The sequence below is a fragment of the Anguilla rostrata genome, chromosome 12, assembly GCF_018555375.3.
Source record: "Anguilla rostrata isolate EN2019 chromosome 12, ASM1855537v3, whole genome shotgun sequence".
In the NCBI taxonomy this organism is placed as follows: domain Eukaryota; kingdom Metazoa; phylum Chordata; class Actinopteri; order Anguilliformes; family Anguillidae; genus Anguilla; species Anguilla rostrata.
This window is the reverse complement of record NC_057944.1, coordinates 26,062,515-26,076,379: the sequence shown is the minus strand read 5'-3', so window position 1 is coordinate 26,076,379 and position 13,865 is coordinate 26,062,515. Positions and strand designations below refer to the sequence as shown.

At 41.9% G+C, this 13,865-nt stretch overlaps 1 protein-coding gene across 1 annotated transcript; it reads right to left on the bottom strand.

The window, feature by feature from the left end:
• Positions 1 to 2,032: 2,032 nt before the first annotated feature.
• Positions 2,033 to 12,695, bottom strand: LOC135236258 (leucine-rich repeat-containing protein 75A-like). Its single transcript, XM_064302525.1, has 4 exons — positions 11,025 to 12,695; positions 7,183 to 7,311; positions 5,091 to 5,203; positions 2,033 to 4,309 (listed from the first exon to the last, which is right to left on the bottom strand). The coding sequence occupies exons 1-4, from the start codon at positions 11,280 to 11,282 to the stop codon at positions 3,484 to 3,486; spliced, it is 1,326 nt and encodes a 441-aa protein (XP_064158595.1). The 5' UTR covers positions 11,283 to 12,695; the 3' UTR covers positions 2,033 to 3,483.
• Between the last annotated feature and the right edge of the window lie 1,170 nt (positions 12,696 to 13,865).

Sequence of the window (13,865 nt, the reverse complement as noted above, 5' to 3'; positions counted from 1 at the left end):
GGTGCTTTTTAAATGCAATTCATAATAATGATGATAATTAATATTCACAATAAAAACCAAGTGTAGAGTTATGTCCTAATGTGTTAAATGTCTGGTATTTCCAGGCCTGCTGTCTACTGGCACCCAACTCTGTGGGTGTATATTCTGTTTTTGTTTTTCTTTGTTCCATTGTGTTTTGCCATTGCCTGCTAGTGCATTAATGAAAAAGGTAAGGAAGAGGAAAGAGCACATGATTGGCATGTCCTTACATTACTCTCGATTCCCCAGAGATCTTGCCTTATGTGACTCAGTTTTCAGTCTAGCCTTGAGTCATGGTCCTAGAGACAAGTCTGGAGTAGACTCTGTTCAGAAGACATGTTCTGCAGTTGAGTTGAGAATCAAATGAAACGATGATAAAGGCCTACTTGCCCAGACCTGTACAGGCAGACTGAAAAAGCATAGCAAACAGGTTATGGGGTAAACGTAATATCCTCAATAACCTCTTGAGCCATTTTTGTGGAAATAAAACCATCATCCACCCACCACCCCCGTCCACACTCCTGTACTTAAATCGCAAGAAAACATTTTCAGTTGAACTCTAGACTGTATCTGATACAGAGTAGCCTCTCTCAGCACTCTAGGGTAGGAATCAGTGAGAACGGGCTGTGTCTCACTCTGGAGAGGGGGATGAAAGCCAGAGCACTGGTCACCTAGGTCAAATGCAGCTCACCATGGTGAGGGGCATTCAGCCTTTCCATCCAAATCCACCTAAGGCAGTCATACCCAGAGCACAACCTTTGTGCTTGAGAAGGTCTATTATATACATAGTTTCAGTTTTTTGGGTTTTATGTTTTAGAATGAAGGAGTTCCTTTTGATAAATATTAATTAAGATTTTTTTTTAGTAATAAATATGCTGTGAATGTAAAATAACAGAAATCCTAAACATCTGGCAGCCAAAAACTCCATTGGAAAGGGCAGGCAGTAAGTCCTCTAAAGAGTACCAACATGCCACAACCATCAGAAAACCAGTTCTTAACTGAAAGCAGCAATGGGCTCACCCATACCCATCAAGGAAAAGTGTCATCCCTTAGGCCTGAAAATCAGGGCTTTTATTAGGCCCAATGATTAGGCACCTGTGCAAAGGTCAGCTCATCCCCCTGGTAGACAACACACAAACTCCCTTCCTGGTGTCACAACAATATCAGTGAAATCACAGCAGTTATTGGTGTTGTGTTCGTATAGACCACCATCTTGAAGGAACCTGCTTCTCAGTGCCTGCATTCATGTAGGCGCTGACCAAAAATAGTGTGTTTACATAGAAGGGTGTTGGCTGCTCCTGATCCTCAAGTAAATAGTGACACCATCTAGTTTGGAAGTGTCATTAACACAGATTTGTAGAGAATGACTACTAACTACTGATCAGAGATCAGCTTCTCATACTGTGCCACAAAAACCTGCATGCAATTCTTGCTCTCCAAACGTGCACTCAAACTTCTAAATGTTGAAGTCTAGGCAGAGCATAGAAGACCAAAAATTAACATGGTTGATTTGTTTGTTATTAGCACAATGTTTCATTTCAGTATGAGAATCATGTCTGAATTGTTTAATCATGTCTGAATTGTCAAAAATGCCAAATATAATGTAAAGTATAAGCATTTGGTTTGTTTTTTCACTTAGTGTGGTGTTATTCATAATTTCACACAATTATTCATTTTTTATTAGAATACTATTCTGAAATTGGTGACATTGCTTTTGGATTACATCACTCTTCTTAAGGAAACACCAGCCCTGTGTACTTTTGAAAGGTGGCTGACTGTAGAGGGCATACAATCTTTCTCAGCCACATTCAGTAGACTGGTGATCTGTCTTCCTGTAATGCAGGGAAAACTCAGACTAGACATGGTTCATGTACATTGACACCTGCTAAAATAACACATTCCATTCAGAATATCTGGGGATCCTGGCTCTGAAACAGGAAGTGCTAGACAAGGGCAAGCTGTGTAACCATGGTGATAACTGAAATACAACTAGCAGTCCAAAAACACAACTAAATAAGAGTCCCCAGGTGAATGCACAGGGCCTTTATTAATAACCACTGTAATTTACAGCAGAGAGGAGCAAAAACAAACAAACATATATATAAAATAAAATAAACTATACAAATATAAAATAAAATGCCAGCAAAACAGCCTGATAGCTCCAGTGGCCCCCTCTTGCCAACTGGACAGCACAGCTGTTTCCCTGCTTCATATCAAAGGCAAGGCAGAATGTACAAAGTCCATTTGCAAAATGTCAAGACGTAAAACACTTTCTCAGAAGGGTTTTACACAAAGCAGCCCAGTAAACTCCCACAGTCCTGCTCCAATTCGCTTCACATTTCCAGAGTATACTGCAAGTAATATAATAGAAGAGAGCAGGGAATAAGGAATGTGAAAGATATGTACACACACACATACACACATACAGCCCTCCAAAATTTTAATATTTCATACTAAAGTCTTTATTTAACAAGTGATATCTTTTTTCCAAGATTTGTGTCCCAATTATTCCCACCCGTTTTCAGTACTATCTGCACCTCTCCACAACTGAACCATCTTATGTGGGGTTTAAAGAGATTTGTGATTATATTGGAGGGAATCCTGCTGCCCACTTCTTTTCAAACCACAAACATTCACTCTCGTGTGATCTGGACAAACCTTTTCAGCCAGGATTGAGCTTTCTGAAAGAGGGAAACCAGAGTTTCGCCAATAAATCTTTGCACTTGCTGGAGTTCATGATTCCATTGATCTTACCAAGAGCCCAGGACCAGTAGACGGAACACCCCATAACATCAAAGATCCACCATATTTCACCATTGGTGATTTATCAGGCCGTTTCAGCTTAAAGTGCCTCCACTTCTTATTCAATCACACTGAATTCAAGCACTGAATAATTCGTTTAAATGGCTGGACATGGTGCGGAGTGGAGATATTTTAATGAATTGCTGACTGCTGCATAGATGGACAGGCAGAGATACTTTCAACAAAACAGAGATAACCTATTTCATTTTGAGGCACATCCCATCTGTTTTTCTTTACCAGCGGGATACTGGAGTAACAGGCACACAGGCATTAACTCCTTTGGTAAGAAATAACTAGTTTATCACCTAACACCAAAATGAAACTAAACGTGCCAGTTAGGCCACACAGAAGTATCTAAACAGATTCAATGTTTTCTATAAATTTTATGTGTGGGATACTAAAAATGACAAGTAATGTTACATTATAATGTGTTACATACAGGTAATACTATTGGTGGCAGCTATAACCCTCTCATGCACAATCCTCTTATTATCCATCTTTTGAAAATATTGGATATATTCACAGCAGACTAGATTTGCCGTTTTATTATTCAGTCTTATCACAAAGGGAAGCAAGTCATTGTACTGAGCGAAACTGACAATATCTTCTTTTGCAGTCCAACATGTTTTTTCTTCTACTCAGACAGAATGAAGCAGCACTGGTTCAGGTTTGATTGTCCGTATGGCTGGCTACCTGATCCTCCATATGTGAGCTCATATGCTCTGATTGGCTGGAACTGGAGTGGCTCTGAGTATCGTCCTCCACCTCTGCCTTTGCAGGCCTGTCTGGAGTTCTCCGTCCTGGAGTGACCCCCTTTCCCTTGAAACCTTTCTCATGATCCTCCATTATCCACATGCTGTCCTCTTCTGTCTCATACTCCTTTCCCTGCACCTCCTTATCAAAGTCCAACAGCTCCTCCATCATCTCCTCTATTTCCAGATCTCCGTCCATCCCTCCCTCCATCTCTCCCTCCATCTCGGACCTCAGTTCCCCCATGCTCTCGGTGCGCAGCATCTCGTCCCCCTCGCTCTCGGGCTCCGCCCTGCTGTCGGGCTCGCTGGCCTGGCTTTCCCCGAACTCCATGATGGTGGGGAGGTTCCCCTGCTTTTTGGGGGAGCGCTTACGCAAGCTGACCAGGAAGGGCTGGGGCAGGCAGAAGATGTCCACGTTGTTGCCCAGGTCGATCCAGGTGAGGCTGGGGAAGCTGGTGGAGTCCTTGAGCGCGTCAGTGAGCTCCTTGAGAACGGCGCGGGTCAGCCGGTTTCCATTCAGCATCAGGGTCACCAGGCACGGCAGGGAGCTGACGGTGGGCAGCAGCAGCAGGAAGGCCGCATCCGTCAGCTCGGTGAAGCCCAGCTCCAGGCTGCTTACCTGGGACGCGTGTCGTTGCAGGTAGGCGCACAGCCGCTCCACATCCCGCACGGTGAGGGGTAAACCTGACAGATCCAGTGCCCCACTAGGGGGAGGGGCTAACAGCAGGGCTTTCAAACTATTGAAGCAAAAAGAACAGGAGAGAAGACTGACTCTAAGGCACTTTAATTACGCATCTCCACTCCAATCTATGGTGAAACTCACTGAAATAAATGACAAACTTTGCACAGTGAATCTTCAAATGTAGGATGTGAAAACTCATAGCAGTGGAAAAAAATATTTCAAGGGAAGTTATCTTTTATTAAAAGGAAAAATCAGTGATGGTGAGAACTGAAAAAACAAGTTGTGTTTTCATATTATCATCTGAAGAGAAGAGACTGTGGTAGTAATGGGAGGCAGGTGGAAAGTCTGGCAGACACACGCAGGATAATAATTCTGTCCAGTATACACTAATGTCCCATATTTCTTCTTCCTCAAAGTCTAGAATTAAGGTCCAATGGTCATGGCTGAGAGGTACGAACATCCTGTTTGTCCTTCTGACACTATTCAGAAATAACACATTATATCTGATCTTCCACACAGACAGCAGCCAATGAGTGCTAAAGCAGAGGGACTAGGAGACAGCTCCACCTCCAGGCCCTGTGCGGTGCCTCTTATGAGTCATTCTTATCCATAGAAAATATGGTATTAAATTACACTGGCATTTCTAGGTCATGCCGAACTTGTCAGGAGAATTTATATATACTAAATATGAGGTTTTATAAAGAAACGTTTGCATGTGAATAGAATTTTCAAGCTACATACCTATCACAAAAATATACCTATCTTGTCAAAGTATTGTATGGAACGATACTAATTAAATGAGCACACATATGGAAGGCCATTCTCATCCTCCATACCATGACTGGGGCTTCCTCTTCAGCATGCCCTGCCGTCTCCACTGGGAGTGGGGGCTCAGGTGGTAGGTCAGCTGCCGACACACCTTCTCCACTGCACCTAGAGAATCGCCTTCCTGACAGACACACAAACACACATGCACACACGCACACACACACATACACACACGCACACACACACACACACACACACACACACACGCACAGACACAAACACACATACATACACAATAAAACAACAAAACACAGCCACTCTGGAGACAGCTGCAGTTTGAACAGATGTCTCATGGAAACAGCGCTGGGCACTTTAGGCAGTCAAGAGCGACACAGAAATGTGAAACGTGTGGCAGGCTGTTCGTCTCTTGTTTGAAACGGGTCGTTTTGATCAAAATGTTCTGTTTCGTTGAGTTTACAGATGCCTTTAGAAAGAACAATGAGCTACTGACAAGGAAGCTATGGTTTCTATTTCTGCTGATGAGGGGGACTATGGTTTGCATTTCTACTGAAAAGGGCAGCTATTGTTTGTATTTCTACTGATGTGGGGGACTATGGTTTGTATTCCTACTGAAGCGATACAGCAGTTGGACAAAAGGAAAAAACCAAACAATATATAAATATCAAGTATCTAATCGGGATAGAGCCACCCTTCACTTTGAGAACAGCTTCATACATCGAGGAATGCTGTCATACAAGTTCTGAACTGTGTAGTGGGATGTTGGACCATTCTTCAAGAAGGAAAGCCTTCAGGTCTTTGAGGGATGAAGAAGGTGGGAATCTACTTCACATTCTGCACTCTAAAACTTCCCATTAATGTTTAACAATGTTTAGGTCTGGTGATTGAGGGTGGAAGGGGACTGTCTTCAACCTCATGTCCTTGAAACCTCTTTTGACATTGTTTAGCACGGTGTATGGGGGCATTATCATCTTGCAATATTGGGAAATCATGAGGGAACAGTGTTTGCACAATCTGATGCACCTGGTCTTGTAAAATAGCTTCATGTTTTTTCCATTACTCCTTTCACCATGCTATGTGTCTTTGTGCGTTAGCCTCGGACACAGGTGGTTTCCAAATGGTGGCCTACCATAAATACCAGCTTTGTGAAGCTCAAGGTGATGTTGATTCAATCCCGTAGTCATTTCTGAGGCAGTAGATTTAGGCTGTTTAGGAACTACACTGTTAAGTGCCCTGCTGTCCATGTTAGTGAGCTTTAATTTGCGATCACTGTTTCTCTTGCTGATGCAGTGTGTTTGTGTTTGGCATGTTGTCATAATTTTTGACACTGTTCCCCTTATTACATTACATAATTTTGCAGTTTTTCTGATCAATGTATTTGCAATTTAGGCACTGACTATTTTGAATTTTTGGAACTCTGTTAGTTGCCTCGTGTTTCTTTGGAAACTTGCATATCAAAGTCTTGATTGTCATATCTCTTTTATACAGGTCACAACACATGAAAGGGCTTTGAAATAACTAAACCACAATCAGAAAGCCAACTACACAGATGAGTCATATCAAGTTGAATGGCAATTATCCGCATGTGTCAGCTGCATAGCACTGTTCTTATCCTGCATGCAGCTCAGATGACCATACAAACTAAATTAAGGAACAGACATATTCATCTTCTTCTTCATAGTTATCATTGATCCAAGGAGGCGTATTTGTAGTGCCACAGATGCACATGTGGTGACTCTCAGAGAGAGTGAATCGGTTTCCTCATGAAAGAAGCAGTCCTAACAGAATGTCTCATAATTTGGCACATGCTCTTCATCAGGAATGAGGAAACTGTTATTTGCTATGGTGTTAATACATTGGGATTAAAGTGAAAGATATCAGCTGATCTGATTACGTATAATGAAACCAAACCCCAAAATACCTGCAGACAATTTATTCTTCTTAAACCAAACTCTTTTTAAAACTGTGCTGTAGGTGCACTACCATCTCTCAAGAAATTAACAGAATAAAGTTTGACATGCCTTAATTCACCATCGTTCTGAATGAGAGATTTAAACTTGAACCTTAATGGCAAATGTGGCAAATGTACTGTAACAGTATGTAGGGAGAGAATCAGGGGTGGGAAGACGGGTGCAGTCCTACCGTCTTAGAGCAGTGAATGTACCGGGCCAAGCTGATGATGAGATCATGGGTGATCGGGTCCACCAAATTGCGGAAGCTGGCATAACGGTACAGGACATCATCTAAAGATGTGGACTCCATTCCCAGATCCTGGAGAGAAGGGGAGGTTAAAATGCATCAAACACACAGCTAGGAAACCAGAATGTGTTGAGCTTGAATAAAAGTGATATCATGTTTGCCTTCAGCTGCAGTGCTCAATGAACATGGGTACCGTAGAGCAGACACTCCTATCCTAAACAGCCTATTGGCAGTTTTCCCTATAGGCCAGGCAGTGAACTACAGGAGAGATCTCACTGAAAACATAACATAACATAACATAACAATGAGAACAGGCCACTCAGCCCAGCAATGCTCGTCATTTTCCTAATTGCATTGTACCTAGTGCTCTGATTACCCACACACTAGATAGCCTAACACCATATCAAGCCTGGTCAAAATCCCTAGAGTCATCTGGCAGGCTATTCCACACATTGACTACTCTGTGCGAAAAAACATCTGACCACGTGTAGGCATTCAGTGAGCAGCAAGAGGGCGCTGTTGCCGTGAGAACATAAGAAACTTGGAAGGACACAGAGCACTTTCACCCACTAAGTAAGCAGAGATAGAACAGTGCAGAGGGGTGTTTCACAAATCAAGATTACTGGGTAAGAGTAAGTAAAATGTGGAACCTTCCCAAATTTGGAATATGGACTGAAGTAAAAAGAGCTGCCTTAGGTTTTCCTCAGCGCAGTTATCCAGCTAATCCTGCTTCGTGAAACAGGGCACAGCTGTCAAAAGCACAGACTGGTACACTGCAGCTGTCCAGATGCAGAAGATAATAGTAGCATGAAGGATGGTATAAACCCCACTCAAGTTTGCACTGGGTGGGTGAGACGGGGACTTAGTTGGCCTTTTAGAAGGTGCAATGCAATGGCAGGACCCCGATGCAATGGTGTAATTTTAACAGATATAAGGGACAGAACGATCCAACACCAGAAACATGATCTTAGCTCAAATGCAGCTGTTGGCAAACCACACCAGAATACTTCTTGGGGTGACTATATAAAAATGAAAAATATCCTGAACATTCTACAGTAATTGTGATTGATTGTGCTGATAGAGTACCTGCAGAGTCATGTGAAAGACAAACAGTTGGCCCTAATTATGTGACATTATGACTGTAAATTTGTTATCGTAACTAAAAAATGCCTATAACCAATAGGACAGAGATGTTATTCACAAGAAAACCATCCTCTACTCAGCTGAATTGAGAGAACAAAAAAATAACAGCAAGGGGTCCTCATGTCTCATGGCAGCACCAGCTCTGGAAGTTTGAAGCAGTAGCACTGAGCAAGGATGAGGCAGAGTCACTGGTCAGGACCAGCCTTCAGGGGTGTGTCAAGCTCTGTCAGGCTCAGGAGCTGCTGTGTTTCATTTCACACTAATTCACCAAGGAAATTACTGAAGGAAAGTGCACTAGATCTACAAAGCACTGGGAAGCACTTACCATAGGATCCCATAGTGGGCAGGAAAGCACAGACTATTGAACAGGGATGGCATTGGATGGCGTCGAGCTTGGTACTCAAGGACGTGGAAAATCTTTTATTTGGAGAGTCCTCCGGCGTTTCTCTAATATGTCAGACCCTAACTGCCTCAGCTGTTGTGTGAGTGCTTTTCTTTGGACGTTTTAAACATTAGGAGGAGTTGAATTCAACTAGTAGGATTTTATCTGACAGATGGGAGAAGTAAAAATCAAATGAATTGTGTGGGCATTGGCAGCATACACATCCACTCCTTTCCACTGCAAACTGGAAGTCTGGTTCTACTCTTTTGAGTCATTAAATTCTATAAAATGAAAAACGTTTGTAGAATGAATGTACCATGATCATTTAGCTATCAAATATGTGAATATGATATTGCTACTGTCCGCTAGTGGTATCTGTGAATGCCTTTGCAACATTCTCAACACATTAGTATTATTCTCATAATTACCTCCATCAATGACTTTGGCATTGCTGGTGCACAACTGAATCTATGTTAAGATCATGGTACAGATAGTGGATTTTTTAGATTCTGTAAATCAAATGTTAAAATACCACTGTGCCATGCATTCACAATCAGACCAGACACACAGAGCAGTGCAGACACATAGCAGCACAAACAGAGAGCAGCACAGTGAGCTTGCAGGGATATAGGGTCTCTCACTCTCACAGGTATTAACTCATAAGAAGACCCAAGGCAGTCAACCTCAAATGATGAGTTAAAATTCAGGACCCAAACCAACTAGGGTTATGGCTATTAGGGCTTAAGCAACCCATCAAGACGTTCTCTTTAAAAAACATTCCCACATTCTCATCCAAAATTCAATATTTATGTCTGAGTAATAGACTTCCAAATTCCCTGGCCACACATGTCAATTTTTTTTTACAATAAAGGCACAAAAAACAAGGTATGTCATATTGTTGACTGTAAAGAGCTGTGCATTTCTTTATTGTCTGAATGCCGTTGTCTCCGCTGGTCATTGCCTGCTGCTCATCTGTGAACCAGTGTAATCCTTTAAAGGTAACTGTATTATGCTTGGTGAGATTGCACTCTGCGCCGAAAACTTTGCTATTGTGCAGTTTACTTTCAATGAGCACTTATTCCAAGTACATTTCTGCAAGCAAATGTCTTCATAGTCCAGTATTAAAGAAAGCAAACATTCGTTTGTGAATGAGTAATTTAGCTCCATGCACCTGTTGCCAATTGCAGCTTTCTCCTGCATTCCCTTAAAGCACACAAATTTCTTTCTGTTTGCAAACAACACAGTAGAAATTTGCCGGAATACACAAAGGCAGGTTAGATAGCCAGCATGACTTAAAAACCATAAGTTCATACGCCAAAAATGTTGGTGCAGCCAGCTTTAATGCCACTTGCGAGTACACAAGATCATGATTCACCAGAATAAGTAAGTGACTATTGCTTTATTATCAAACCACATCCTCAGAAGTGACTTACATCAGAGTATCAACCTACTCGGGACCGTTGCACTGTAGGTAAAGATTCATAGTTCCCCAAAACAACAGTGTTATTTCTTATGAAAACCGGTTTCTGACCGTGATGGTCATCACTGAAGGCGACCCATTTGATATCTACAGGGTGAATGGCAAAAATGTCCTCAAACAGAAGCCACCAGAAAAGGTCATGTTAGTGTTGCTGCAATCAAGGCACATCATATTCAATAAAAAGAATCTAAAAAAACACACTGATCTTTACCAAGAAATGGAAATGGTAAAATAATTTCCAGGGGTGGTAAATAATAAGGTTCAACTATTTACAAGTATTTCTAATTTTCTGCAACATGGGAGTGAAATAGCCTAAGTGGTTTTGTAGTTTCTTTAACACAACTATAGTACAGTGATTATTTAAAATTTTGTAGTCATTAATTTATATGTATGTCTCACTTTGTAGGATATGATAAATAATCACCAGGGAACTGGTTGCAACTCCAGGGTTGTAGGTTCGATTCCAGGTGGGGCACTGCTGTTGCACCACTGAGAAGGAAGTCTACTTAATATACAACTGTATAAATTGACTCTATGTACAAAGAACGTCAACTGTGTAAGTCGCTCTGGATAAAGCCGTCTGCTAAATACCTAAATGTAAATATATGTGATAAACATAGTGGTGGATTGTGGGCTTCAGTGACTGCATGGGAATTGAGAGATGCATTCTAGTATATTCTATTTATCCTATAATTTTACTGAGAAACAATGACACATTTGCCAGTAATAGAAGAATGATTGACTTCTTTAAATAATCAACCTGTCCATGAATTACCCTACCTGTCGCAGGGTTTTCAGAAGCTCTGTCGCCTCGTCTTGCTTCCCTTGCTGGGCCATTATCATCATCTCTTGAATCATCCCGATGCGCCGCTGGTAAGGGGGAGGGGGGGCTCCACCGCGTCCGAATCGATCCCCTGATCTCAGCATAAAAGAGGCAAATATATCGCCTCGCTCTTTCGTCGGCGTCCGTCTCCACGCGCCGTGAAGGGGACTCGCGCTAGCCTCCTGTCCCGCTCCTTTGGTCTGTTTGGTTCCCATGATGCGTCAATGATCTCCAGAAGGGACGCGCATCGATTCCGCCAAAAACTCATTAAGACTTTACTCTCCCTAATAGCCAATTTCATGTACCTAAACGCAGGGCATTTGTTGAAATATTAAAATATTATACAGTGTAACATTATGATTCAGACACAGGCCTTGTGGATAGACCATATAACGATGTGTGCATTTTATTCCGTTTTAATGGCAAGTAAAATTTCCTACTCAATTTATTCAGGAGTCAAGGTTGTGAGTCCATGGGTTATTTACGATTGAAAGCAACAACGCCTTGGGTAATCGTACTACTTTTTATCAATTGACTGCTTTTTTCAGAATTTCTTTTTAAAAATTAAAGCAACTGCCCACTTAATAAATTAATTCCACATGATACGCGATAGTAAATGTGACAACTGCAGTCCAGAGGACGCCGAGGCAATGACACTTAAATACAAGCCTGTAATAAATAACGGAATAAACTACACTTGAAAGGGAACGGTTTATTTTATGGTTTGGCTGTAGCCTAGCTATGGTGCGCGGTGTCCTGCAACGGGACACCACAGCATCGTAATGTTTTTCACCTAGAACGGCACCCGATCTATGTACATACAGTTGACAGCAGCTATTCGATGCAGCTAAAGCGTTTGTGCGGTCTTCAGTCAATCGGCCGTTAAATTCACGGCTAAATGCAAATAAGACCAGTGAAGCATTTAATGCACAATGTACACATCGCCATGTACCGCCGTAGGCTACATTATTGTAGCCCCTTACATCCTACCCGGACTGAAGACGGGAACTGCAATAGACTAGTACAGACGCCCGCAGTATATGGCGGATAAAGACAAATGTAACAGTCCCAAAACACTGCGAACTCCAGTGGCAGAAAATGGCAGTAAATTTATAAATTTGACCTTAATTTTGCTCCATATGAAACTGGAAAACGACCAGGAAGCAGCGTGTTCGTTGTTTCTTCTTTAGGACTTCGCATCCCCGCTCTCAATCACATTTCCCCTTAGAAATGAGTAACATCCACGCGTTAGCAGTCGATCTGCAGGACATAACAGACGAAATTACGCAGTAATGCAGGGGAAATAGAGGCTGAAAATGTTTTAGAATCTTCATCTTCATCAGATTTGTTTCACATTTTACTTCCCTCAATTTGTTATGTAGTCTCCTGGCTGGGGCTGGCTAGTGCTACAGCTCACACTGCTGCAGTTATTTTATACATATCATTCTGCAACATTTAAAAATTAACAAAGAAAACAACATAGCTTAGCGTCCATATTCTTTTCTACAGATCTCGCGATTAATATTTTCCCAACTGTGTTTTCATGGAACGCATTAAAACGGTATGGGACAAGTTTGAAGGTGGATCGACACTGCGAATGAATTATTAATCAGATTGAGAAGGTGGGCAAGGCCAGTGTGCGTATGTTTATGCGTGAGGGAGTGGACTGCCTGCATCTTCCTGTTCCTAGGGCAAATCTCTCCGAACATGTGATGCATTCACGACAATTTTACATCACCACCATCACAGTGATCAGTATCACAACATTTCACTCTTGTTTTGTACCACATATGTCTGGTCTACAGAGAATGAGATTTCCAGGATTTTTATTATTATTATTTCAAGGACACAACTTCTCTAGAGGTGACGTCACCATCTGGGACGTTCACGGACTAATTCTGAACTCCACCACAGATTTATCAGTTCGGTTGTATAAAAGCAACGGAAAACTCGAGTACATTAACTATTTGGCCAAATTAAAAAAATTAATTAAAAAATTAATACAAACATGTTATTAATGTGGGTTCAGACATAAGGCTGTTACAATCAGTAACTGGCAAATAAAAATTCATCTATAAACATTTAGTCTACCCGTTTGTTGTGGTTGAAGCTTATGAAAATGTTTTCTAATTATATTTATATATATTTCATTTTAAAATTGAAGAATGACTGAAAAAGAAGATGTACAGTGGACAAGGCTTACTAAGTCCCCCGACCGGACCCCCCTGGTAGACTGGGGGTACCCGGTGTGTAAAGCCATGACTGACGTGACCTATGTGGTGTTTCACGAAGCAGGATTACTGAGTTCACTGGATAACTGCGCAGAGAGAAACCCAGAACAGGCTACAGCTGTTTTAATTTCAGTCCTTGTTCCAGATATGGAAGGGTTGCAGGTTTTGTGCAGGGTGGTTATGCAGTTAACTCAGTAATTCAGATGAAAACACTGGTGGCCAGGAGCAACACATAATGGAGATGCAGATTAAGATGCTGAACGCAGTGCCACCTGGAGGACTGCAGAAGAAAATGATGCTCCAACCCCTGAGCCCAGGCCATAATCATCAGGGGGAAGCAACAGAGCCCTAATCACGCATACTGTAAGCATATGCATGTCTCATTTTTCTTTGGGTGCTTGACAAAAGAATTTAACATAAGAAAAAATATAAGTGCAACCATGTTATGCACCCACGTGATTTCTTTATCCACCAGCAGAGACAATGTTTCAACCATTTGTCAGGTAAAGGTGGTAAGGTGAGTATGCCTGTATGTACAGACGAGGGGTGTCAAACTCGAGTCCTGGA